The 27,573-nt window shown below is 44.1% G+C and overlaps 1 protein-coding gene across 4 annotated transcripts; it reads right to left on the bottom strand.

Moving 5' to 3' along the window:
- Positions 1-334: 334 nt before the first annotated feature.
- Positions 335-25,688, bottom strand: KCNK12 (potassium two pore domain channel subfamily K member 12). Of its 4 annotated transcripts, XR_010719928.1 has the most exons (4): positions 25,337-25,688; positions 7,223-8,114; positions 3,641-3,758; positions 335-2,032 (listed from the first exon to the last, which is right to left on the bottom strand). XR_010719928.1 is itself a non-coding variant. In XM_066178104.1 (3 exons), the coding sequence occupies exons 1-3, from the start codon at positions 25,686-25,688 to the stop codon at positions 3,722-3,724; spliced, it is 1,281 nt and encodes a 426-aa protein (XP_066034201.1). In that variant the 3' UTR covers positions 335-3,721. The 4 variants fall into 4 exon arrangements, 3 of the variants coding, with proteins under 3 accessions (XP_066034201.1, XP_066034204.1, XP_066034203.1); XM_066178104.1 differs by having other exon boundaries at positions 335-3,758; XM_066178107.1 differs by lacking the exon at positions 25,337-25,688 and adding an exon at positions 12,476-12,590 and having other exon boundaries at positions 335-3,758.
- Between the last annotated feature and the right edge of the window lie 1,885 nt (positions 25,689-27,573).

Genomic DNA, 27,573 nt, shown 5'->3' with positions numbered 1-27,573 from the left:
TCTTTTTACACAAAACTGAATTATTAGCATCCTTCACAGAATTCATGTCAAGCAACTCTGTTGGTAGAAAAAAAAATTGTTTGGTAATTCTAACCACGATGTAAATTTACAATCAGATTTTAGATTTTACAAAACAATTCAAGATAGAAAAATGTTCAGAAAAGTGACTAATTTTGATCTAGGGACATTTGCTGGTTTTAGTATTTCAGCTATTTGCAAACAATGGGAAAAGGGAAGTGATACCAACCAGAAAACAGCAAAGAACTGGTCGTTCCTTCTAGAATTCAATGCAGAAATGAACAAATACCAAAACCAGGGAAATTGGCTCCAGAAGTCGAATTTTGAGGTTTGTAGTAGGGGATAGCAATGCCGACTCAGCTAAAGATATCTACCAAACTGTGCCCTTTCAAAAAGAAACAAACAGGAATACTTTTCAACAGGTTATCTCGAAACTTGAGTAATTTAAATTGGCTGGAAATTTGGAACAAATATTTTTGCTGAGAGTATCCAACAAAGTGATATTCTAGTGAGCTAAAAATGGGTTTGTAGATGTAGAATTATAGCATTTTTATTTTTGTAAATAAACAATGTTTACACACACAAAAAAAACCCACAATCAATTCCCAAACCATTTTTTAGATACTGTGCTTTCAGACACTTGAGGATTTACAATAAAACTGGAACTGAATTTTTGCACTGCCTGTGCAGCCTGTGGATGTTACTGTGAGCAAAAATTTCCTGGACATAATTTTACTTGCATGGAATAGGAAATTATACCCATTGACAAAATCCGGTGTTTGATTTGCACATTGTCAGAAATACCAGTAATTTTTTTCATGTTGTTTATGTATGTTATTATAAAAGCATTAATTTCGCATTGACTCACTAGCTTTAAAAAGTACTCTTACAGTCTACAAAAGGAATATGGGGACATCTTTGTATTCCTTAGGTTTGAAAAAGCATCACTTGCTGAAGGTCTGATCCTGAAAACACTTGTGATGTTGATGATGGGATGTTGGGATGTTACACACTTTCAAACCCAGCTACATCCTCACCCCAAGTCTGGGCTTGGGAGCTGGCTGGGACACACCTGGGTGTGACACGGTCCTGGGACTAGGAGGACTTAGAGGCATGGGAATCTGCACCTCTGATACACCCAAAACACTGATCATCACTGTGAGGGACCAGCATGGCTGCTTTCCCAGTAAAAGCTGGGCAATTGACTTCCTAAAACCAGCACTGAATGAAGATGGCGACTGTGTGTGGTCCCTTTTCCCCGTGTCTCACAAAATACCTCTCTCCATGTTCCAGACGAGGTAGCTGAGCCCACGATGCCACAGGAGCTCCTTGGGGGGTGCCTGTGTCACAGCATTGTGTGACGAGGAATAAATGCACAAGCGAATGCAAAGCAAGTCTTTGGTTTCCTGCTGGATTTGCTGGAGAACACTTCTAAGCTTCTCCCTTTCCCCATGCTCTTCATTCCTCAATAGCAGCACACTTGCTATATATATATATATATACCCCTCATGCTAAATCGCCAGACTTTTTGGGATAATCTGCAATAAACTGTATCTGTATTTACTCCCTCTTTTTTTTCCAAGGAAGGATGAAACACAATACATTTGAAGGCTGGACATCTGCAGCCTTGTTTCAAGCTAAATCACACCACTCTGAATCCTTAGAGTTGAAAGTTTGGATTTGACCTTAGACTTCTTTTGCCTATGCAAAATGTAGGGCAATTACATTTTCTTTTTGAGAGTTTAAAGAGATATTGTAATTCAAAGGTGGATCTTATCCATTTAGCAAACAAAGAGAGAAAGAAAAAAGGTATGTGTCTTTATTGGTAGCTGCATTCAGACTGTGGCCATGTAAATTAAAGTAGTCCTTCCTCAGTGCCACTGCTACACAACCATTTATAATGCATAATGAACCACTTACTGTATGTGTGCTAACATTCATAGCCTTTGTGCCAAATCTCAGTGGAATTGTCCATACTTTCCTTTATTTTCCACAATGTAGGGCTTCTCTTTTCCTAGCATTCATGGAAGCATAATTTGAGCCCAAATATGGACATATTCACAAAAAAAAAAAAAAAAGAAAAAAAGAAAAAAAAGAAATTGCATATTAGTTGTACAATATGCAATGCACCCTTAATTAGTTATTTTGTGTGAGTCAAGTGGTAATTTTTCCTAATTGAATTTATTATGCAACACAGCATTTATTGTACTATTTAAATGTAACACTGCAGACGTGTGTTGGTTTGAAAAGGCACATTAGTAATCCAATTAGAGCAGCAGCCATACCCACAGATTTGCTAGGCTAGCAATCAGCAGAGTATGATTTTTTTGAGATTAGCTCTGAACATTCACTGCAATGATTTGCCACTGAATATTTTTCAAGTTAAAGGCTAGAAAAATACTAAAATGTGAGAATGGTCTCATTGCTACAGCTAATTTCCATATAGTCATAAATTCATCCCACACAGGCAATCAGGTTTATACAGAGCCCACATGCCTGGCTGCATGACCTCCACTGCTGTTAAAGTCTTCCAGCAGCAAGGCATGACTGAAATATGGGTAAATGGTCACAGTACACTCAAATTTCACCCACAGAAAGCTGGGGAGGAGAAAAGACTGAGGGCCAGGGCTGAAGCTGTGCTGGGACAGCAGCACTGCACCAACAGGGGCATTTCTGGGTAGCCTGAACATGGCACAGGGCAGTCCCACAGAGCTCTAGTGGGATTCCTGTCTTCCACTGGTAATTCTGGTTGCAACCAGAGCTGGTAACTGTCTAAAGAACTTTTGTATGCATTGGTGTGCAATGTTGTTTCTGCAGGGAGGCAAAGTGCAGCCTTGTCCCTCAGTCACTGCTGTCTGTGGCCGAGGTCACTGAGATTGCTCTGAACATCTAAATGGTCTGAAGGACATCCTTTGCACTGCAAGGGAATAAAGAGCCATTTGAATTTTTTCAAAATGAGAACTGTGTTCCCAGATGGGAAGAAACCAGTAGAACCAGAAGACATCTTGGTGTGACTCCAAACTTTGTCCAAGACATACACAAGGAAGACAGACCCTGAGAGGTCAACGTTGTGACTTGCCAAATGCTACAGGTTTCACATGAAATTATTCCTTGTGACTATTCTGCACTGACGTCTGGGGTTAAGAGAAGATGTCACTTGAATTTGGTCATTGTTGCTCATTAATTTTCACCCAAGTTTTAATTTTCATCTGCAAAGTATTAGTGCAGGTGCCAGGCAAATGTGATATCTCCTTTGTCCAAGCAGCTCACACCTGTGCCATTGCTGTTCTCACTAGGGGTGGGCTCACAGAGAAGTCCTAATTCCTGCAGCTTTCTGCTGCTTTTCCCTGGGCTCAGGCAGCGAAAGACCAGTCTGGGGGACAGGGTCTGAGCTCAGGTCTGTGCTGCCTCTAGGCTCAGCAGGCAGGTGGGATGTCTTGGTCTGTGTCAGCGAAGAGTTACTGCTGCTGTTCTACAGGGTGGTGCAGAGGGGGCTGTATCAGGGAAGATGAACTTCTAAAATGTAAGTCAACTGTATTTTTTCAAGGCTATCCATAATTAAATTTGAAAAAAAAAAAAAAACCCAAAACATTTCAAGAATGTAAGATAACTCCCAAGTTACCTGAAAAGAAAGTGCAATCTAGTGCAGTGTGCTTTCACTTTTCCACTCTGTTCCTCCCGTTTCCTTCTGATTTCTTGTGCTTCAGTCTGTGTCCAGGTATTGCTGGTATCTGCTTTGTCTGTGAAAATGAAATACCGGGAGGAATTGCACTTGGTGCAACTTGTGCACGTTTAGGGGTTAAATCATGAACGGAGCAGGCTGCCCTGGGGAATCCAAGCTGGACCACGAACAATAAAAGAGGAGTTAGGTGCCCAAGCCGGACAAGTTTGAAGAGGAGCTGTCATTAAAAAAAAGTTAAAGGAAGAGCACAAGGGACTACGAAAGACTGATCTCAAACCTCCTCTGTCCTCTTGGCTCGTGCTCTCATGCACAGGGGTGATGTGATGGGTGCCCAGGTAGAGCTGGCAGGCTGAAGAGTAGAGATTTGGAGCTTGGTTTCCATGCATCCTTGAAAAATACTTCTGCTACTGAATACAAGGGAACTGTAAGGCCACCCTTCAGCAGATGCTTCCTAGGGAGACCCAGGTCAGTAACTGTGCTCTCACCCTCTGGTAAACTGAGCTTTGCTGAGCCATATGGGTTTGGGGATTTTTACAGGACTTAGATAAAAACCTGGTGGTCCCTGTGGTTGACTTATGTCAGCCTCTGGGGATATGTGACCTGCAAGCAACAGGGCCACTGGTAAATAACTGGGCATGCACTTTCCATGCCTCTGAGGCTAAAGAGAAGCAGAATGCAGATTATCAAGGACCTTGGGTGTAAGTAAACATTAGATCTAAGTGAACAGAGCAGCAATATGATGCCCAAATCCCTTGAGATGCCCAGCTCTAGGAGCTGGTCCAACTTCCTCTGGAGTTAACAGGAACTGCAAAGGGTCCTGCAAAGGCACCCCTGTGACTGATTGTACCAGAAAGGCTTGGAAACATTTCAATCATGTTACAGCAGACTGTGTGTCTGCCTTTGCCTGGACTCAGACAAAGGACAGAGGAGGTACGTACAATTTCATTTTACTTCATTGTATTTGCCAGGCTGGAGTAAGTAGTTTGAAAACAATTCACAAATTTACAGTTTAAACAGGATCTTAATCATAGTTATAATATTTATCCTTTGAAACAGCTCACTGAAAAAAAAAACACCTTAATTTGCAAATTTGTTACCATAAAAATAATGCTTGTGCTCACAGAATGTTGATACATTTGAGCATGTTTTTATAAGGGAAATAATAAATAGGTAATTCTGCCGTGGCTTGGGGCCCTACCTGTTCAAACTCCTAAGTCCTTTGGGACAGGGCCTGTCTGCCCTGATTTATGTAGTAGTTCTAATGAGTAATAGCCCCCATGATGACAAATGCATCAAGATACAACCCTAAGCGAGGTTGGGCTGCAAAAAAAGAGCAGGGTCCCATTCACACTTTTAATAAACAAACACATAAATCATCATAGTAAGAGATTCACCTGTGGGGGTAATCCCAAGGGGAAATAACAAATTTTCATTTTTGGTTCCCTGCCCGTGCTGTTTGCCTTGCAATCTCCAGAAAGCACCTGCCTGAACTGGGTCTTCCAGCAGTTTGAGTCTTTTCTGGACCATGACCTGTCCCTGTACATCCTGCCTAAATTTATCCTTTAGTGGGCTTCATAAGGAGCAACAAACTCTTCCTGCCTCCTTAAAGAGGATGAGTGCACAGACAGGAAGGCACTCTGACAGATGGACCTTGAGGAATCTCTCTACAACCAAGAGAGCTCCTGCCTCTTGAATGCAGACCCTCCCATACCACAAAATCTTAAGTGCGAGTCTGTGCCAGCTGGAAACACATTGCAATCATCACTGCCTGTTTCTGGCCAAACACATCTTGATAAAAGCTGTGACATTTACAGTGTGATACAGACCCATGTGTGATGGTTTATCTGCAGCTCTGATTCCTTTTTGTTAGGAAAAAAATACATTCACCACCGTAATTCAGCTGGCAGGCTCAGGTGTGCAAAGCCTCAAATTTGAAGTTGGTTTTCCAAGGTTAAAATCCAGAACATTTTGCACTGCTACAAATTTAAAGGAAAGCAAAAATGATGGCTGCTCCAAACCCGTGCAAAACAAAGTAAGTAAATTGAGTAAAATATCTATGTAAAATTTCATGGAAATATTTTCAAACATTTCTAATATTCCTAGTTTGTGTTCATCAACTTGTTCAACTTATTCAGTGACCAACCTACCACTCATGGTCTCACCTACAATTTTCCAGTAGGTTTCCAAGAGAAGGCTTCTCAGTAGATAAGCTTAAGTTTTGTTTCTTGCTTGAAATCAGCAGAAGCCTTTTTATTATCTACACAGTGTAGTAGAGAGAATTTAGAGAAATGATCCAGAGCTGAGCATGTATTTTTGAAAGAGGTTTGCAGCAAATCCTCTGCACCCACTTGTCATGTTAAACTACATGCTCTAGACCAGGTTTGCTTTTGGCTCTTCAGTGGTTTGGGCTAGCACAGGTTAAATACGGCTTAAGATGGTAGCAGCAACAGCCAAAGGCAAATTTATGACCTGGTATCAACATTTTGGGGGAACTCCAAAGCAGTGCTCCTCTGTACAACCTGCACAGTCAGATTTGTGGGAAACACGTACAGAGTTGGGGCCCTCAAAGAACTGCAAGGAAATGATTTGCATAAATCTCTGCAACAATACTGCAAAAGTAAAAGATGCAAATTTAGGACAACGAAGAGCCCACATTCATTTTAGTGACTTATTTCAGTGAGAAAGTAAAGAAGTGCATTTTTGTAGTGATGCAAATATTTGACCCGAGAGGTGTGTACCGGCTTCTCTTGCCTTAAACGAAGTCAGTTCTGAAGATAACAATGGCCTGTTTTCTGTTATTCAGTAGGTAGGAACAGTTTTGCACACTTTAACGTGGTCCTTGATAATCCCCTGACTTTTAAGAGTTAGGTGGCAGGTGGTCTTTCAGACAAGCCTGGCTAAACCTCATCAGTTGTAGGAGGGGAGTTCAGCCCACTCCGTCCTCTGCCACTGAAGTCAGTGGGACTATTGAAGTGAAGCACAGTCACCCTAAAGGTGGTGTGACGACAGTCACCTACGTGTATGTCATATAGAGGCCTGCTATGAGGAATTGCTGAAGAGCATTGAGTACAAGGCTCAGGACCAGATCTGGACTTCAGCAAACGGTGAGATACTGGTTAGCCAAAACTTACCAACCCCATGTTTGAATCCGGAGCCCAACTTGCCCATTTTATGCCTTTTAACACAGAGTTTGGGTTCAGGCTCTGTTCTGAAGAACATGTTGGTTTTGACACCATCCTAACCACGTGCATCATCCTTCTATGCTTGCGCCAGATTCTGCATCAAAGACATCCAAGTCTCATTCGAAACCCCCTTAAGAGAAAACTGTAACATACTGGTAAAGATCTCCCTGCATATTAGAGAAAATGTATAAAACCCCCAGAAAGCAGAACGCTGAACTCCCAGTGAATACCAAGGCTGTCTCTGAAATGTAAAACTTTCCAGTAGCTTACAGTGGTAATTCCACCCTAACCGCCATTTTTATTTTTATTAAAGAAACAAAAGGAATTCCAAAAACTCTACCTAGAATCACTTGTTTCCGCCAAGCGGTTGTTCATGATGGCCAGAGCCCCCACCCCTGCAGAGAAACCGTTCTGTCTCGTATTGATACAGACATTCCTTGGGTAGCCATTGGCTGTCTCGGACAACTGCTTCTGCAGAATGGCCAGGGAGACTTTATTGGACGCTGTGAGCTCCCTCATGGAGATCATCTCTCCAGAGAGCCTCCTGCCCTCGGTGTCACTGTCGTACTGCCCGTCAGCGTCCATGGCGACGTTGTGGCGGCGCAGGCGGGCTCCTGGGGTGATGGCGTTGCGACGGCTGAGGCGGGTACTGGATTTATGGCACTTTGGGCAACATCTGCATTCGAATTTTTTCAACACCCAGTTCAAAATTTGTTTGATTACAATCGAGATGACATTAAAAAGGGAGTATATGCAACATACTCCCATTAATATAAATATGAAATTCCCAAATCTGTATAATCCCTGATGTTGGTACGCAGCCTTTTGGTTGCTTACCAAATCTCCAAAGCCGATGGTGCTGAAGGTGACAAAGCAATAATACAAGGAGTCAACGTAGTTCCATCCTTCCACTGCCGTGTACATGGCGGAGGCGCAGCAGGAAAGGGCTATAGCAAAAATTCCCAGGATCAGCATCACGTGGTAAACGGACGGCTTCCAGCCCACGAGGCTGCCCACCCCGGACACAGCTGGCCCCCTTCGGAAGTTGGGAGGTAGGAGGCCGCTTCTTCGCAGCTGTCTCTCGTAGCATGCCTTCATAATAAATGCCAGGAGGGAGATGATGCGCTCCAAGAAGAGGTTGAAGAAGAGGATAGTCCCGGCACACCCAAAAAGGCCATAAATGATGAGGAATATTTTTCCAGCCACGGTGGCTGGTGTGGTCATTCCAAAACCTACAGTGTGGAGATAAATGGGCAATGTTAATAACACAGGTTTTCGTGAGCAATCTCAGGATATACGTGCCTTAACAAAGTTCCCATCTCACTGGACAAAAGGAGTGCTACCTCTAAGTCAGCTTAGGCCAACATGAAACTGAGTTTGGTAAAGAAGGAAGAAGGCACCAAAAGTTCAACAAGATGACTAAAACTCAAAAATGACCAAAAAATCCTTTCAAGATGAAAGGATGAGTCTCTGTACTAACAGAGCAACATCACTCAACATGCACATGGAAGACTTACTGAACCCAAACCTTTTCAAGGTGGGATGAGGTGAAGAGGCCACTTCCCTGCTCCCACATGTGTCAGCCATCATGACCTGATGGAAGGCTTAAGTTCTCTGTTCACAAGCTGTAACCCAGCATAACATTTTTGTTATAGGGGTCTGATTACACCATTCCCTCTGAGAAGATGGAAGTTTTCAGGTTGTATAACAGAAAAAAAACCACACCTCGCAAATATTGAATATTGTTTTAAAAATAACAGCGCTTTTAAGTCTTTTCCAAATCCCAGCTGTGACTAGCCCACCTGGTATCATTACAGAGGGAAGGAAAAGCCATCACGCCGCAGAGCTGCCTGGCAGACTGGGGGTATTGAGAACTTGCAGATGGAAAATTACAGCAGGGAAAAACACTGCTGCACAGTTGAATAGAAAAATCAGAGTATACAAACTCTGGTAAGTTCCAGCAACAATATTAATTCAACTCTTCTTTATATGAATTACTTATTGTAGTATTACTTATTATTATAACATTACTCATATACAAAGTTTTATAAGTAAGCAGTAATGCCTTGTAACCAACAGATTGTTAAATAACAGCTAAAGTGAACTTAAATTTGCATGCAAATAAATACAGTAAGTTTACTCCATGTTATTTGCTGATACCAGTTATCTTATAAAAAAATTACATATATTTCACATCCTATCTCAAGAAGATTCTTCTGAAGCTCAGTTCTGCAGGTATTGGATTTGTTCTGCTATTCTTCCCTGTACAACCACCCACTTGTAACTACATCTAATCTAAATTAAAAGTTTTGTGAAAAACCCACATTCTGAAATTTCATTGCTGTACTGTTCCACCAAAATAGTGAGCAAGTAACATATTCAAGGAGGTAAATATCAACACCAGACTATACAAACAGAAGTTGGTGAAGAAAAAGCATAAAGCATAATGAAATCATTACAGAGCATAATGAAATAATTAAATCCAGTTTATTATCATGACACACCTTTATAAACAGCAACAGGATAATATTGCCTATATATAATGAGTTGAGATAGCTGCTTGAAATCTACTGATTTATTTTTGCAATAGCTGAATTTTTCTGGGCAGTTTATTTGTGCTCCCTTCCTACTTTGTTGCTAGAGAATTTCCCATTAGTTGATAGAAGAATGTAAATGCTCATGACAAGTAAACTCAGACATATCTTTTCAGTGACATGAAGATGCATGAGGGAAGAGGTGGTCCTACTTTCACAGATTTGGCAGACTCAGAAACAGCTGTGTGCCACCCAGTCAGCCTATACCTCATAATTTGAGTAACCTGATCTAGTGAAAAGTGTCCCTGCCATGTGAATGGATGACCTTTCAAGTCCCTTCCAACCCAAACTATTCTATGATTTTATGATCAAACGCATCATTGTAAAAAGAGTATTTTGTGTAGAAGTCACTGAAAACTTGCACAGTATTACTAGAAAATATTACCAAAGAGGCATTTTGCTTTCTGGACCCATCGTCTCTCAATTTTGCAGTGTTAACAAGACTACCTTTGAGCAGACCTCAAAAAGCCTGCCATGGGCTCTGGGAAGTCCCTTCCTCTCTGTGGGGTGGGCCTGCTCTCTGGATTGGTGTGGCTGCTAGCAGGAGACTTCTCATTTAATGATGAATATCCAAAAGTGCCTGGTCCTCAGAAGGAGCCGGGGAGCCTGTTGTGGTTGCCAGCTAGGGATACACAGCCAACTTGTTATGGAGAAGGCATCTGTTCGCCTGTGCCTTGTCAGCAAAACACTTAAACATGTGCTTCACAGCAAGCATGTGAACATCACCATCAAAATAAATGGGTTTTTTGTCACACATACGGCTAGACACATTTATTAATTAGAAAAAAAAAGAGATAGCAACAGTTTGGATCAAGCTGTAAATGTGCTGAAGCCTCTTACTATTTTCTGGTGATCATTCAAGAGAGGTGGTGGGTTTATATTTTTGATGCTATGTGTTTCGTCAAGATTTTCTGAAGCAAAATGCTACCAAAATTCAGTATGTAGCTAGGCAAGGTTGAAGGGCCCATCACAGCAATGAGAATGCTAATACATAAAACAGGCAAAAAAGGTGCCAGGCAAACACTGAATCGATTAGGTTGGAAAAGACCTTTAAGACCATTGAGTCCAACTGTTACCCCAGCACTGCCAAGCCACCACAAAACACATCCCTTAGGTCACCAGCTGGCTGAGGGAAGTAGTCACAGGCTCTCCATTGCAGGGTCTTCCTCTGCAAGCTGTGTTTGTCCCGTTGGTCCTTGGTGTGTTCTGAACCTCATCTCTGAGCTCAGCCCCCACCCAAGGCTAAGAACACCATGATGCCTGGATGAAGCAAACTCATCCAGAACTGCCTAAGCTTCCAACACAGCAGGAGGAAAAAGCACAACAGGGCTTTGTGTTTTTCATGGCCCTGAGGCATATTTTACAGGTGACTTTGTGTGTCTCATATGCAATATCTGAACCTCCCGCACACCAATTCTGCCTCACCACTTCAGATACAAGCTCTACAGCAGCATGAATTTCAGCTGGTTGATATTTCTCCTCCCCACAGAGAATTAGTAGAGATGAGCTGATAAAAACTCTCTTCAGCAGCCTCTCATGTTTAAGTGCTGGCATTTAATGAGACCCTCATCCTGACTTGCATAACAGGTTTGTGGTTACAATTCTGCTCACCTGGCGTTTTAAATTACTCAAGCTAGGGATGTATTCAAAAGGTAGAACAGATGGCCAAACTTGTGACATATGCTTCCTGTTGCTCTTGCTTTCTTTTCTTTTACCCACTTTCTTATGAGTAAGAGATGGTTGATGCCAGAAGACAGAAAGGAATAGCAGCTTTAGTATTTGTGAGTTCTTCTCTCAGTCAAATTACTTTGGCAATTACCTTGTCTTACTATATTTTGAGATTAAAGGGGGTGACAGTTTTGCAGAAAAGGTGTATTTACCCAGAGACACAATAAAGTTTTGGTCACTTCAAAAACTAAACACAAGAAAGTCACAAAAAACAACACAAGAACACAAAAACGTGGCCCAGTCTCTTTCAGCCACCCCAATGCAGGTGTTCAGCCATAGGACTTCACTCACACAGCAGGTCAGCACACTGGAGCAATCATTTGAAAAGTCAGAGTGAAACAGCATGTAAATCATCAGAGTCACATCACCCCTATACCACTGTATAACCGTCATGTAGTTACATTTAAGGAAATCAAAAGAAACTAAAATGGTTGAAAGTAACTTTTTCAACAAATGGTTGCTCAGAGATAAACAACAGAAACAACTATAACCAGAACGCTGCTTCCAGAGGGAAAGAAGTTCTTGCAACATAATGGCTAAGAGATGGGGGTTACAGAACTCAGACAGATAAACAAAGAGCTACCAGTTTTCATGTTTTCCTGCTTCCTGTCTTTTCCACACTTGCTTTACTTCATAGCTCTCCATTAGTCCTGGTTGGTCTTGACTGACTAACACATAAATTATACTATACATGTATATAGGAACCAAACATCCTAATCTGAATCCCATGCTTAGGTTCTGGTGCTTCCTTCCACCCTTTTCCACCTGTTAGCATTTCGTCACTATTTCCCCTGAGTTATACCTGTGTATTTTTCAACTGCCTCTCATTTATTCTCTAGCTCCTTACCACCTAATATCCAGAAACAGTTGCCTTGGATACAGGGTCACAGCTCGGAGCTGACAAAACTGCTGCATCCAGAGCTTTTACCCAAGGAGTGGGAATACTACGAGTCAGTTCTTCCAACCAGCTCTGCATTTTCAGACTACAAATGAAAGACTTACTTTGCCTTTAACATCTTTCTCAACCTGCTTTACTAAAACACCCCTCTTTGGGCTCAAACAGTAAACTTTTTTAGAGCTTTTCTACTGCAAAGCCTTTAATACGAAGGTTGCAGTAAAATCCCATTTGATCTTATTTAGATTACTATCTGCAAACACCTCCTGAACAGCAGCAGTCTGTCCAGCACTGTGTGAATTAAAACCCTTTAAGTTGCATCCATGTTATTTCTGAATAATTGAGACACAACGGCAGTTTTTAGGGCTGGCCTCACCTGTATCATATTCAAGCTTGCACTCGTTGATGACCCATGTACTGGGGCAGATATTCCATGGAGAAAATACAGAGTGACCATGCAAATAAGGACTGACTTCCATAATCATTCTATCTATCCATTCATCCAGGAAAGAGCACCATGATAAGCCTAATGAATGTAGTTAAAAACCACCCATGTCTCTGCGGGTGCTCCTTGTTTCATTTCCACCTGTGAAACATTAGTCAGGTGTTTGAGACAACTGCTACTCTAAAGCAGCCACACAGGCAGAACAGAGCCAGGAGATGATTAATTGAACTTTAAGGAGTTTCAAAGAGCTGCAGGTGATTATTACAGACTTTCTACAGTACCAATTTTATACTATTTACACACAACAGCGATCAGGTTATTGGCTTTCTAAAGTGCTGTGATGCCTTGCATCAGTGAACACCAGAATCAATCACCCTTGCATTTCTCTGCTGGCCATGCCTTAAACCACAGGCTAAAAGGTCATGGCCATATATTCATTCCTCTTTAATGTATGTTGGTTTTTAAAAAAGTTAATAGAATTGTAAGCCTAAAATAAGACAAGCTCCCCTTAGGATAAAAAGAGATTAAATTTGTAACAATCACATTAAATAATCAAAAGGTGAATTAATAAATAGTTGTTAGGTTACCAGGTGCATGTGAAAGGTACAAAAAGAGACTAAGAGGGAACAATACATTTCTGTAGAGGTGAATGACAAAGATGAAGCCACAATTATTGCCAACTGTGACTTGGGTGAGGAAGGAGACAGGGCTGGGCAGGAGCACCTTGTGCCAGAGCTGGGAAGCAGCAGGGCAGCTCCATCAAGGCAGGGGTGCTGAGACTCCCCTGCTTCTCAGGCACCTGGTCCTTTCTGCACGTGGGCAAGGGGACTGTGAATCCCACAGGCATCCCTGGAGACCAGCAGGATGTCCTGAGAGGCTGCCCCATGGGAATGATGCACGAGGCTCCTACAAGAGAGTGGTGTGATGGAAAGCACTGTGAAGGTAACCAGAGGTGGCTGTGATGCTGGGATTGAACAGAGTACTCACATGCTCTGGAGAAGAAATTTTGTAAGGGAGAGGGTGATGAAGGACGTCTTCTGCTGTACAGAGGACTAGGCAGCCAACTGAGGGATAAGAAGCTGCAAGAAAACCTGTTTCATGAAATCCCCTGAAGATGGAATGTGAAAACTGGCCCCAGACACAGTGTACTTGCATTCAGAGGTGCTGCTGTGTGGGACTGATACCAGGCAAGGTCAGGTGGGTCAGGAGGGGACCCCATGGCCTAAGGAGAGGCTGTCATGTGTGATACAGCCAGAGCAATGTATTTAGGGTGAAGGATATGCTGGGCTGAGAGGAGTAAGGGTGAGGTTTCATCTCAGAAACCTCAACAGTTACCCTAAGGCACTGGGGGCAACCCCAAAGAAACCTCAGGGAAGGAGAGAGGAGTAACCTCCTCAAAGCCTGGCTGCTCGTGAATATTTAACTTCTTGCAGCAGGTTTCCCAAGTGTGTTCTTCTAAGCTGACACCTTCTAGCTGAGCTTTCCAAGAAAGATCTTCAGTCTCTAGTGGGTACTCTGCAGGCACATTTATCAGCTCAAGTGGCCTAACTTTTGTATATTCGAGTGATACATGGCCCTTAAAAAGATAAATGCTGGGGCTTCAGCTTCACCACCAGCAGCAGTATTCTTGCTCTTTTCACTCAGTAGAAATAGGCAAGGTTGTTGTTTTTTGTTTTTTTTTTTTTTTTTTTGTACTGCATGCTGCCTTTCTGTGTACAGCCTGCAAAGGAAGTGCACACCAAAGACCACCTACACAAGTCCACCCTTGCTCACTACTACATGCCATTATCCTAAAGACAAACCCCAATAAATACAGAAGGAGGTCTGCTGAAGTTGCTTGGGCACGGAACCAAGCCAAGGAAGAAGCAGAAGTGTATCTAAATCAGTTTTATGGTTCCCTGGCTGGGGCCAGCTGCTCTTTATACACCTTGTCAAGCAAATGGGGACTGACTTGTGCCAAGTCATCAGTGTTGCCAGCTGAGCAGCAGCTCTGGTCCCAGGTCTTGCTAAGCAGGCCCCCTTGAAGAGGGAATACTTGAGGAGAATCACAGGCTTGAGTTCTCAAAATCTTTGGCAAGCTTGTGTTCAGTTTTCTGGCTAACTCTACTGCAACAAAACATGGCTTTGAATGAGGGAGCCTCTCCTAAAAGGAGATGGTGAAGAATAAAGCTCTGACAAGGATGAAAATCAGGAGTAGGAATTCAAACTACACAGACAAAAAGAAAGCCAGGACCTACAAACTGGCACTATTCTTTCTGAATTTACTGTAAAGGGATGGATGTGTCCTGTGGCGTGACAATCTCCCTTCTCTATTAACACACTGTTCATAAACTTTCTTCCAATACTTAAGATTTTATTGTTCTTATAAGTGATATAATCTTCTTGTCTGCTAAACTCTTGGGGCCACAGTCTATGGCTTACAGTCATAAAAATCAAGACTGAAACTATTTTCTTCATTTTATGCTGCCTTTCTTGGACAAATCTTCAGCAAGATGCTGCTAAATGCCCTCCTGTTTTGTCAGTTATTCTGCCCCTTGGCACAGCCAAAGGACTCTAATGGCTCGTTAAAACAGAAAGAATATGGGTTAGTGTAACCTAAATTAGTACTAAACCACCTCACAAAGGAGGACTTCCAGAAAAAGGAGATGAGAGCATAATGTTCTTTCTTTTGGTGGCAGCCTGTGTCCTTGTACATTGATCTAAACTAGCCCAGAGCTGCTTCCTGTGGCTGCCTCCACACCTGATGATTGCAGGGTCCTGTCTCTAGCTTGTCTTCTTTTCTCATCCTAACAGCTGGAGAAAACCGTTTTGCCATCATCTTCTCTGAAATGGTGGTGGTGTAATAATGAAAAAATATATCCCATGTGCTCCACAGTTGTTTGACAAAGTTGCATTACCAAGAAGAAACCTCCCCTTTGCACTACAGGCTTAGGGTCTTCACACTCTCACATTAGCAGCTGTCAGGGGGTACCAAACCCCTGCACATCATCCAGACTGTGTGAACAACCATCTGCCTTACTGCACTGCCCAATATCACCTAAAACACGGGTTTCTGAAACACCATCAGACAGAGGAAACACCCCTGCATTTAGAGCAACTGTTTGAAGAATCCACAGAAAACAAAAGCATGATAACCAAGAAATGTATGAAGTGTGTCTCAGTAACCATGGATAAACATGTTGGTAGAGCTCATGAACTTCAAGAATCACCAATCCCTTCTCGCTCTTAAGATGTGTCCAGTATCTGACGCCATACACTGCCACCTCCTCTGACCTTCCTACAGTCTTCATGCAGCTGATGATTCTAGGCGAACATTGTTTCAAGAGTGGATTTCTGTTGCAATCATAATTTTTCATCCTCTAAAGCTGCTTCCATTCTTATTTCCCTACATTTTTTGAGAATGTTTTTTGTGCGGATAATCGTGTATCTAAGCAACACCCTAAGAGAAAAAAGCTTATACCCTGCCATTTCAAACATTAACATTCACACATGCTTTTGCTGTTTATTGAAACTTGAAGTTTCATTTCACATGTCTATGTTCATCCAAGGTTGAGCCATTTTTTTTTTCTGAACTCCAAGTGAAAAAGAATAATGGCATCCAAATTTCATTATATTCTTGAGAAATTATTGGCTTCTAAAGAATACTTGCACATCTACTGTCACTTCAGTGCCAGTAAATCTCACAGTACTTCTCCTTTCAGGCTAAGAAACAGCATTATCTAAATTTCACAAGTGATCTTGAGTCTATGTCATATTTCCCTGCATAAGAAGTCTGACAAAAGAAGATGTCACTCGTGGGCTTTCTGAGCCTTACAGATGGGAAAGGCTGTTCAATGGTTATACTGTTGGCTTATCTTTTGAATGGATTAAACAACAGACTTGTGGCATATTTTTCTTCTGCCACTGGTGTTTGCGTAGGTAGGTGTTCAGAGAACATCTGTTTCTTGATAGTTGTCTCAGCTATTCTGCTTTACAAAGAGTTCACCTATAAAGATGTACCCAAGGGATAAAAAGGCCCTAAACATGAAAACATCCTTTCCACTTTAGGGCCCCTTTTTTTTTTTTTTTAAAATCTCTGTACAAATTTTACAGTTACAATTAAATGAAAAAAACCTCTGATAAACCTACCTGGGCTTCTTAATGGTTTAAATATACCTTCATGGGTCCCTTATTTTAAAAAGTTTCAGCTGAAAGCAAAGAAGCAAATTCTCAAGTATCTTTTTGCTCAGGCAGCTCTTCATTCATGAAGGCACAAAGACCCAATTTTAAGTTACTGTAACAGAAATAGAGGGTGACAGCACTGCTGACTAACCAGTTATTTCCCATTTTCTACTTCTTCATTTAACTCTTCCTTCCTTAGTATGCATTTCCCTTGACTATTTTTAAATTTAATGATACTGAACAACTCTGCCACATTACCAAGACAATTTTGAGCTTTTGATTTTATCTGAGATTTTCCTGGTACTCGGAGCTCTGCCAGTAGCACTTTTTGTAAATTAACAAATCATCATATCAAACAGCTTGTTTCTGCCTCTCTCATGACAATCACAACTTGGGTTTAAGACCTTTACACTGCCATCACTCCCTCCTATTTCCATCGGGCTTAAAGCAAGCCTGACTGCATGCACATTGAGCATGAGCGACACTGTGCTTTTTGTTTGACCTCAGGTGAGAAATATATTGCTTGCACAATGCTCAGGCTGAGCAAGAAGATGACAGAATATATAGTGATGAATAACCAAAGGCATTTTATCTGGCTTTAACCGAAACTCACTGAATTAGTTTCTCACTCAGCTCTTGCATGGGCAAATTTCTTCTAGCTGTAGTTTCTGCTGTGATTAAATTTGCTGTGTAAGACTCAAGAATGATTGGGAAACATTTGGCCAATAATTCCTCTAAAGAGGAAGAAGCTGCAGTGGAACAAGCTCAGAAAGGTTAAAATCCAGTGAGGATTTGCTGTGGTGCTACAACTGTTATCAAGGTATTACTACTTCTTTCATGCACTTATTATGGATTTTTAAACACAAGCAATAGCAGTGCCTCACCCAGAATAAGTAATCCCATATGTTAACATCAAACCATTCAATTTCTTATCTTATTCCACTCCAAAGCTTTAATTACTTGTAAAGGCTGCTAATGTTTTGCCTTGTCTAATACAATTAGATTTAATTTTCATTCTGCTTCCCATTTGATTCAAGAAAGATTGCACTGAAACCTTCCCATGTCTAGGTGTACCAGCCAGTGCCATCAACCGACCCACTGAGCTCAGGGGGATGTCTATTACATGGTAATAACCAGTGCATTTGTTTTATAAACCTGGTGTGCCAATAAAGTACCTAAGTAGGATTTCCTAAAGCTCTGCAGACTAGTTTGTTATTGACTTCAGAAGAAGTCAGCTGTTGAGGAGGTATTTTATTTGTCTGGATTGCTATGCAATTGCCCCTTGGATTATAATTCTGTTTGTTATTAGAGTGTTTCTATTCACAAAAGGCTTTTATTATCACTTCAAACATTTACTGTGCTCAGGAGGACTTTCACATTTCAAATGTTCACCAGCATGAACCCTAATTTTTGTCCTTAAAAATCTTTTCCCAAAATGCTCTCAGATAAGTGTTTGGTGCTGACACACTACAAAAACTATCTCTTCTGATATGGGTAAGCAAGACTTAATCAGATCATGGCCAAAGGTTACACTTTCAATAATATCAAGCTGTTTCAGTCTAAAAATTGCACATGAAATGTTTTGAGCTATTTTTCTGTTGCTCTAACCCTGATGCTACTATGGCAAGAGGCAAAATTTTCTTTGACTTAACAGCTTCAAAGATAAGATAATTCTGCATTCATTAAAATAAAGAAGTGACATTGTATTTTCCAGCACACCGCCAGCAGTAGGTAATGTTACATGAAGTTAGCTGTCAACAGAACTATCCTGTAATTGTTTTCCTCTTCTCTCCACAATGAAGAGCAATTAAAGCTTGCATAAAAACAAGACTGTGTGTGTTGGCAAAGCTGACCCTGTGGTACAAGTGAGAAAAAATGATGACGTGTGTATGATCTGTGTCAAACTGAAGACAATCACAGAAGGAAGAAACAAACTGAAAAAGAAATGAGGGTCAATAGCAGGATTAACACTAGGGAAAGGGGACAAGTGTGATGAGGAACAGAGAGAAACTGTAAAGCTTTACTACTGACTACTTTGGTAGTTCTTAACATGAAAGACTGTAAAGACATCAAACAAATATTTGAGAGTTAATCAAGCAAACAAATCACCAGTAGAGAAGGGCACACTAATTGGGGGAAGGCAGAAAAGCTGGAGAAGTCCAGGCTGGGGAAGGCAGGTGAGCAGGCTGCAGTAGATAAGCCCTATGAGAAGGAAATATCCCCAGGAGAACAAAGTTGGGGGAAGACTCCAGGAACCGGCAGGACTCCATGGGAACACAGGCCATAGAGTTTCAAGCAGGTTCTGGCTTTATGAGCCTGCAGCAAACAGGGCAGCTGATAAGCCCTGTAATTATGACCCCTCACAGCTAGCACAGGCACGATAACTGGTTTACAGGGAGGTTGCTTGGTAATAGAGATGGACTGGCTGGAGCCACACGTGGACGAAGAGCTGTCAAAGGGGTGCTTCAGCACACCAGTGTCTGGTTTGCTTGCAATCACATCTACAAGCTCTTGTAAATGCATAGGGAACTAAAACAGAGGTATTTGCAGGACTATCACTGAAGACCAAATGGAATGTTCTGCTAAGCAGGAGGTACATGCTCACTAAGCAGACATTGCTCCTTCAATGACCCAAGCTAGAAGCACCCTGAAGGCAGCAAAAATGGAGAATCCATGATTACAAACTCCAGCTGATCTTTGTTTTGAACTTGAACCAGCACCTCATAAGTCAGTATAAAATCTCCCCTAACTTGAGATGTTGGATTATAACTCATATAATGCTGGGCAAAATTTGGTTTTTGAATGACCGCTCTATGAAGCTGTGGTGCTTGACATTTAATTTGGAGACCCCCACATTTCAGTGCTCCAGCTGAGCACCTCAAACTCCACAGCCATGTTAAAAAGAAGTGCAATTTGTTTGTCCTTGACTTCTCTATCAGTTACTGATGTCAATATTTTGAAACATTTAGCTAGGGTTTAATATTAAAGAAACATCTGAAATGTTTAGATTAACTAATCTGAATTGAAATCCTTTGTAGAGATCATTCAGTTTAGGTGACCAAATCACAGTGAAAGCTTAATTTTCTGTGGCTGGCATAATCCTACAGGGGCAGACAAATCCTAAGAAGTACTGAGAGTAAAATAATATTTTTCTCAATTTTTTTTAAATTTTAGAAAGGGTTTTATTTCAAGTAGTTGGGTTCCTCCCTCCTGCCTTCTAGAATAAAATCCCAACAAATTTAGGATCAAAATCATTTAATCATGACCCTTCAGTGGGGACTCCTCAAGTCACCTGCATAATTATATGAATGTGTTCCAAGTAAAGCTTTGTGCTGCTGCTCACAACTATAAGAAAGCAAGCTGTGATTTAGATTACTTTTCTGCTCGGAGCACCCAAATTATGCCCACACACTTAAGACATTCCTATCAGTGGCACCCAAAGAAGTTAATACTGCCATGCAGCTATGGCAAGCAGAAAACATTGCTATGGTGACAGTTCTTCATCTGAGGAAAATCAGTGTAGGATCAGAACTCTCCACAGAAATATGCTGACCATTGACCTGCTGCCCTCTGAGCCTCTTGCTCTCTCTTCTTTATCGAGATTACTCGAGTGAGAAAATAACTCTCAGAAATCCACTGGCACATTGATCAAAACACAACATGCACCGAAGGAATCAGATCTGCCTGAAACACACTCTCATTCTGCCTGCAGACTGTGTATAGGATGGCAAAGACAAATAACCTGACACTGCAGCTTAATAACACTGCTGGCTCTTCCAGCTGCTTTCTCATTCGGTTTTGTTTATTTCTTAACTTTAAGAAGGTCAGCTCTGGAGGCAACTCCCTCCTAATCTGAAATCTCTGCAAAAGCTGCCTACAAGCCCCAGAGAACTGCACAGCCCTGAGGAGAGAACACTGCTGCTTATCAGGTGCAAACCCTGGTTTGGCTGCCACCTTTGGGTTGGCCCTATGGACAGCAAGGCTGCATTCAGGGAGAGCAAAGAGCCAGAACCTCCTGTGGCTGCAGCTCTGATTCACATCTTGGAATACAACAATGAAGAAGAAGGGACAAATATATTTACCCCTTAAACCTTCAGGCCATCTTGGTTATTTGTGGGATTTCTTGCCAAATTATCCTCTGTAGTGCCTGCTCTCACAGGCTCACTCCCTGGCTCCTGGCAGCACAGTCCAACATCTGACCTGTGCTTATTGAGCTGTCCAAATGTGCTCTGCACTTTCATTAAATTAACACCTCCAGAACATCTGGACTGACAGATATTCTCACAAGACTATGACACAGAGCCAGAGGATATTTTAGAAGTGAGTGGTTATTGTGCTTAGGCTGCGGAGCACAAACAGAAATGCTGTGCTGGGTATGCTGGGTCCCTATAGAGGGCCCAGAGAGAAGGAGGTCTAACCCAGCTGACATCCTAAGCAAGGAGAGAAGAGCTGCCAAAGCCAGTGAGATGGCAGAAAACACAGAATGCTGTGCCTCTTACTTAAGAGCAGAGCATGCCCCATCCCTTTGGGTGGAGTTGACAGTCCACAGGAATATTGAGTCATTTAACAGGATACCCCAGGGATAAGGCAGGTATGAACAGTCCTGCTCACTCCTATACACTGTGTCCCCAATACCTGTAACCTCTGCACAGCTGTACAGAGAGAAGATCCCTGCATCTTTTCATCCCGGGGGCACTTCACAAGCACACATAACCCAGACATATTTCATCCCAAAATCATCTGCCCACAGTAAAGGTGCTTTAAAAAAAAATTCTATTGAAAAATCACTTCTATATATTGGAGTACTTCACTTGACCTGAGTTTTTAATGTCTGGTATGGACTTCTATAAATCAGTTCAACCACTTGATTTTTGAAGCATATACTTACACATAAGAAGCTCAGAATCCAATTTAAACAGGTCCACGTTTCAAAATGTTTTACTATACAGGCACCTAACGTTTATTCTAACACTTAAGAGAAAAAAAAAAAAAAAAAAAAAAAAAAAAAAAAAAAAAATCTGGGTACAAAGTCTAGACTCACGGACTGAGTCAGAAATCCAGATCTTCAGGCATTCCAGAGTCTCCTGGTGTGCTAGGCAGAGTAAGTCTCTGCTACCAGAATATGGGGAAAGCTGGGACTGATTATGCCTGCAACTGTAACATTTACCAGGAAGAAATCTGGTCTGAGTTATACTTTTGCTTTTAATCTTTAACAAAGTGCCGGGTACTATAGGTGGTTTGCATTTGGGGAAGGAAGGAAAAACTCAACTGAAAACCAAAGTCTACAGTCAGTTAGACCAAATAATCAATAATAAATTTCACCTAGCTGCTCCTTAAAGAAATTAGAATAATAATTGCCTAGAAACCCAGTACCTTTTGGAGTGCAAAATAATGACTGGATAGATGCTGTAGCCCGACAGCAAGCTACCAGAAATTAGACAGAAGGATTTTCTTACATAGCTCTGAAAATCCAAATTTGTCTAATGAAAACAGACTCAACATTTCTTTATTCAAGAACAAACAATATGGTAATAAAAACTGAATGCCCAGAGTCCTATCAAGAGGGTGTTTTATGGACTGTAAGCCACACACTTTGTGAGCTATTCAGGAAAATGCTTTAAAATTAGAATTTCAACTCTTACTTCCTAAAGACCCTATTAACATGTTTCTCACCCAGACTGTTTGCTTGTGTCCCTGAGGAATTAGGGAAGTGCAGAACTGCACCCAAGGAGGCATCGAAGGGAGGGGAGCTGCTTGGCTCTGCAAAGGCCCTGCTCAAGGAGCGTGGATGGAAGTTCTCTCCCAGCCAGGCTATTCCTAACCCTTGTGTTCACAAAAGGATGAAGAACTGGTGTCTTTCTCAGCTCAGCTTACACAAGCTCCAGGAGAACTTGCAGCCTAGATGACTGTATTTCAATGCCTACATATGAAAGATGCAGTAGTTCTATTAAAACTGTTGAGAACAGAGCAAGGGCTTGAAAAGACATAGTGAGATTCCTGTGAGTTGGAATCCTCTACAGATGAGAAGCTGAGTAACCTGTGGGTGATTTACCCTTGAGAGGCATTGAGTATACCTGCCGTTTGTTAAGCAGTGAGTAAGGAAGCTTTCCACCAGCTCGCTAGGATAGTGGTGTGTTTAGCTGGAGTAATAAAGTTGCTTTGACACACGTAACTGATGAAGCTGTTGAGGAAGGCAAGCTGTTTTGACTCCGCACGTCTGCTAATTCTCGGCGAGGTTGGGTAAAAACAGCATTCTCGTCAATTAAGCATGACATGAAAGCAAATCAAATTGCTCAGAGCCAGGATAATGTGCTGTGTGAGCTGATAGTGGAATCAAAGGTAGTCCAGGTGGGTAGATACATAACTGAGCTGGCTGGAAGGGAAAAAAATAGACCTTGAAAGAACAGCTTTGGAACTGCTCACCCAGGTGACATCTCGCTGCCCTGCCATTTGGTTTCTCCGTGCTGGAACCACGGGCTAGACAGCTTTGTGCATGTTTGACTAAGAGCAGAGCATCGTGTTTTAGTGGAACAACTAGTTAATTCATTGGGCTTTTTTTGCTTTTGCTGGGCGGAACTGCCAAAAATAATCAAATACAACTGTGTGGTGGAAGAAACCCTGCTGCAGCTGAGCTCACTGTGGGCTTTGCCTCTAGAAGCTGCAGCAGCTTGAAGAGGCACATGAAGAGAAACACTGAGGTGGGGGCAGCAGTTCCTCTTCATCTGCAGGAGCTATACACGTAGCTGGTAAAAGCCATGACCGGATGGAGCGCAGCAGCCCCAGAATGCTGCAGCTCCAGCAGACACTGTTCCTGCCAGGCTGTGTGTGCAGTTTGGCACTCCCAGCACAGCAGCTCTGCCATGGCCTTCACTGTGCCCACAGGCACAACTCGGCCTCAATTCCAGCCACCTTCTGCTGCATCTCCTCACTCAGAGCAAAACCTTGCTCTATGGCTCTCTGAACTCACACCGAGTACTGTAAGTAATCTAGGAGCAAGCACTGGCAGGTAGCAGTCCAAGAGAAGGCACGACTTGGGGAACACTTGTCAGAATCCAGCCTTTTTTATGCTGCACATAAAAAAAAAATCAGACTTCAGCCCCCAAGTCACATGTGAGATGTGACATTACTGACTCTAAGGAGAGAGCACTGCCTTTGGTCGGTGCAACAGGAATATGAGAAACACAACTCTTGGTTCTGCCATTTACACCTGTAAAGACCTGGCAAAACCCCGTGCTGAGTTCCTCAATCCCTCTGCCCAGGTACAAATGACTGCAGATGGGGCAATGAAGTGGAGATGGAAACAAATGCGAAGTAGGAGGAAACATTATACATTTCAATAACCTCAGAGAGGAGAAGCTAGAGTCGGCAGGGAAGCAACATGTTTACACATCACCTGAAGATTTCTGTTTCCCACAGCAGGTGTAAAGAAAGAATGGGTTTGTTAAAACACTGGCTTTTTTGTTCATTCATTCTGATCAGTCAAAATGATCTCTTTTAAATGTATGTTCCTGTAATGAAGAAAGCTTAATGCTTAATTAAAACAGTGTTTTAATGACCGGGCTACCAAATGTAATTGCAAAGCAAAAGTTAACTGGATTTTTCAATGCAAAAAGTAACAATACCTGACAACACTGCTGTACTCACCATCATGACTCCATTATACGGATTAGTCATTATTGATAAAACATTTTCCATACCTAATGAATGCAAATGCAATAATGAGCTGTGAGTTTCAATCTTCACAATAAAGGGAAAACACAACACTTATGCTCAGAAGACACCTGGCTTAAAAAACTTAAAAACTGAAAACTGGCAGAGTTAAGACCTTGAGTTCAGGCACAGGGTTTCTCAAGCATTAGTCCAAGAGTAGTAGATAGCCACAGAGTTTAAAAAAAAAATCCGCCCACCAAAACTCATAATTTGCTTTACAAAGTGCTGCTCGTCCTAAACACCTACGGGATATGAAAAACTGCAGCTGGCTGCAGCAATACACTGAGAACATTGTATTGTGCTACAGCTGGAAGACACATGACTTCGTGTGCCTTGCGTCTTTAAACACATACAAATCCTAACTTTGCCAGCAGTTAAAGCCCGTACCAAGTTGAGCGGCGAGGCGAAAGCCTGGCTCCCGCTCAGCATCTCCATCAGCCCGCTACTGCCGGCCCCCGAGCCGCCTCTCCCGGTACCGAGCCACTCGCCCGGCGGGCGCATCCGGGCGCAGGCAGCGATACACGGGCAGCCGCCAGCCCCGTTCGCTCCTTCGGGCCGGCAGAACGAAGAAACCGAGCCGAAGGGCAGCAGAAGTTTGCTGGGGAGGGACGGGGCTCCCGCAGCCGCGACGGCCGGCGCTCCCGCGAACCCGCGGGAGCCGGAGCGCTGCGGGGTGGGGGCAGCGCCAGTGCCCGGCTCCGTGCAGCGGGGGGGGGCGTTGGGGGGGGCGTTGGGACTGCGACCCCCCGGACGGGAGGTCAGCGGGGACAGAGGGACCCGGACGCACCGCGAAGCCCCGGTTGCCACAGCAACGCGGCGGCGCCTCTCCCCAAACTTTGGTCGCTATAACGACGGGGCCGGGGCCGCAGCATCCCTCAGACGGGCGGGTCTGCGCCGCGGGGCCGTCGGTGCGGCGCTCACCTATGGTGGAGACGACGGTGCCCACGAAGTAGAAGGCGCCGGGGAAGTCCCAGCGGGGCCGCAGGGCGTCGACGCGGATGCCCGCGGCCATGGCCGCCTCGTAGCTCCGCAGGAAGGCGCGCAGCTCCGGCAGGCTGATGTTGAAGATGCGGCTGAAGTTGTGGAGGGTCCGGTTCCAGCGGAGCTGCGCCGCCGCCTCCGACGGGCTCTCGAGGGCCGAGAAGACGGTGGCGCCGGCGCTCAGGTACGCCGCGATGAGGGCGGCCAGCAGCAGGAACCGCCCGTTGTCCTCGTTGAGGGGCGCCAGGCGCCGCCGGCGGCAGGAGCCCACCGCCCCCCGCGGGGGCATCATCCGGTGCGCGGCGCGGCGGGCGCGGCGGGCGGCGGGCGGCCCCCGGCGGGGGGCGCGGGCATGGGGCGGCGCTGCGCGGAGCCCGGCGCGGCGGCGGCTTCGCTGCAGGGGCCGCGGCTCTGAGTCATCCCCCGGCGGGGCTGCCCGCCCGGCTGGCGGCGGCGGCGCCCCGGGGCCGTTGGCCTCGCCCGCCCGCCCTCGGCCCGACGCCCCGCGCCCCCGGGGCCGCGGGCTGCTGCGGCGCGGGGTCGGCGGCGCGCACCGGCCGGCTCGCTCTGGCCATGCGGGGCGGCGGCGGCGGCGGCGGCCCCGCCGCGGGGGAGACGCCGCGGGGAGGCGGAGGCGGAGGCTCCGCGCGGCGCCCGGTCGACGGCGGGCGGAGGGCGGGAGTGTGCGGCGCGTGCCCCGGGGAGCCGCATCCCCGGCGGGGAGGCTCCCGCAGCCCCGCTGCCGCCGCCCGCCCGGGCCGGGCCGCGGGAGCCGCCGCTGCCGCGCCCCCGGGGGCCGCCGCGCCCGGCCCCGGGGAGGGATGGGGCGGGACGGGGCCGCCCTGCCCTGCCCTGCCCTGCCCTGCCCTGCCCGCCGCTCCTCACTTCTCGCTTCTCCGCTCACACCGCGGCACCGGCCGGGCAGGGGGGACGCGGCGAACGCGCTCGTCGCTCGCCATGTGTGGGATGCGCCTCGGCCACTGTGGGGGTGGTTTGGCTTCAACACCTTTCCTCTACGCCCGGTGCCAACAGGGTGTTTTTGAGGGAGTTGGTGGTGGTGGTCGGTGGAGCTCTAATTAGTTAATTTCGGCCATTTCTAGATGAACGAATCGTTGTTTCTGATCTGACTTCACAGAGGTAGACCCAAGAAATTGATACATTTTGGGTTCGGTGCCAAATGCCCATTTAATCTTAGCTAGTGTCTGAAAGGTGATTCCCCCCCCCCCCCCCCCCCTTAAGTGTTGGATTCTGTCTTCGCTGTTTGTCTTGGAACAAACACTGTAGCCTTTCTTATCTGTTATGCTGCAGTAAGAACTGCAGTCCTTTCCTGGGAGACTCGAGGTAAATAATTACATTCGTATTTTTTAAATAAAATGAGAATTCTCACTGCTAAAGTATTGCAAAGAGGATGGGAGCAATGCCAGTCCTGCAAACATATGTGTAGGGGTTGATAACACGTGTAGCAAAGATCTGGGCTTGGGGGAGGAAATGCTCCCCACAATTTACAGTTGCCAGTGTCAGTCTCACCGGGATGGGAGCTTGTGCCCCCCTGTGGGTTTTTTGGGTTTTTTTTTTTTTTTTCCCCCCCACAGGAAAATATTTGCTGTCTCTTGGTAGCTACATAGTGTCTTTTAACAAGGGGCTATTTGCTGTCACTGGAACCTCTCCACAGTTTCACACATTTATTTCTTTTTTTGGATCTGAGAGATTTTGCCTTGCCATGAGATTTTGCCTTGCCATGAGATTTCACATTATTGGCAGTTATCTCTTGGCCACATCCATAGCAGGAGAACTTCCTCCCTTTCTAAGAGACTGTTCATACTTGTCAGGTAAAGAAAATGGCTTGGGTTTATACCTACCCTTCTGAGGATCAGGACACACATAAAATGCAATTAATTAGTTTACAAAGTACTCTAATCAAAGTATCTTGTTTCGATACCCACTAACATGTCTAAACTTTGGGGGTTTGCTGTTATCACTTTTGTGGTAAAGCATTTTGTTCAGTAGAGGTGAAAGGAAAGTGTCTAGAAGTATCAAAGAAGATTTCCAATCTCCCATTGTGCTCAAGGCGACCAATACCACATTCAACACTTAAGAAAAAAAGTGGCTCCTATTTCAAAGTGTCAGTTGTGTCCCATTATAAATACTAAAACTGAATTTAAAAAAAAAATTAAACC

This window comes from Chamaea fasciata, unplaced genomic scaffold, assembly GCF_029207755.1.
Source record: "Chamaea fasciata isolate MVZ Bird 193981 ecotype frontalis unplaced genomic scaffold, bChaFas1.0.hap1 SCAF_3, whole genome shotgun sequence".
Classification (NCBI taxonomy): Eukaryota; Metazoa; Chordata; class Aves; order Passeriformes; family Sylviidae; genus Chamaea; species Chamaea fasciata.
Note: the sequence above shows the minus strand (reverse complement) of the source record. Positions and strands in the feature narration are given on the sequence as shown.

What these genes read in the sequence shown, in the direction of transcription:
- KCNK12 (XM_066178104.1), bottom strand. Translation starts at nt 25,688, where the DNA reads ATGATGCCCCCGCGGGGGGCGGTGGGCTCCTGCCGCCGGCGGCGCCTG. An exon ending in CACCGTCGTCTCCACCATAG is followed by an intron (nt 8,115 to 25,336) that starts GTGAGCGCCGCA and finishes TCCACACTGTAG; the next exon opens with GTTTTGGAATGACCACACCA. An exon ending in GCGGAAACAAGTGATTCTAG is followed by an intron (nt 3,759 to 7,222) that starts GTAGAGTTTTTG and finishes TCATTTTCACAG; the next exon opens with ACAAAGCAGATACCAGCAAT.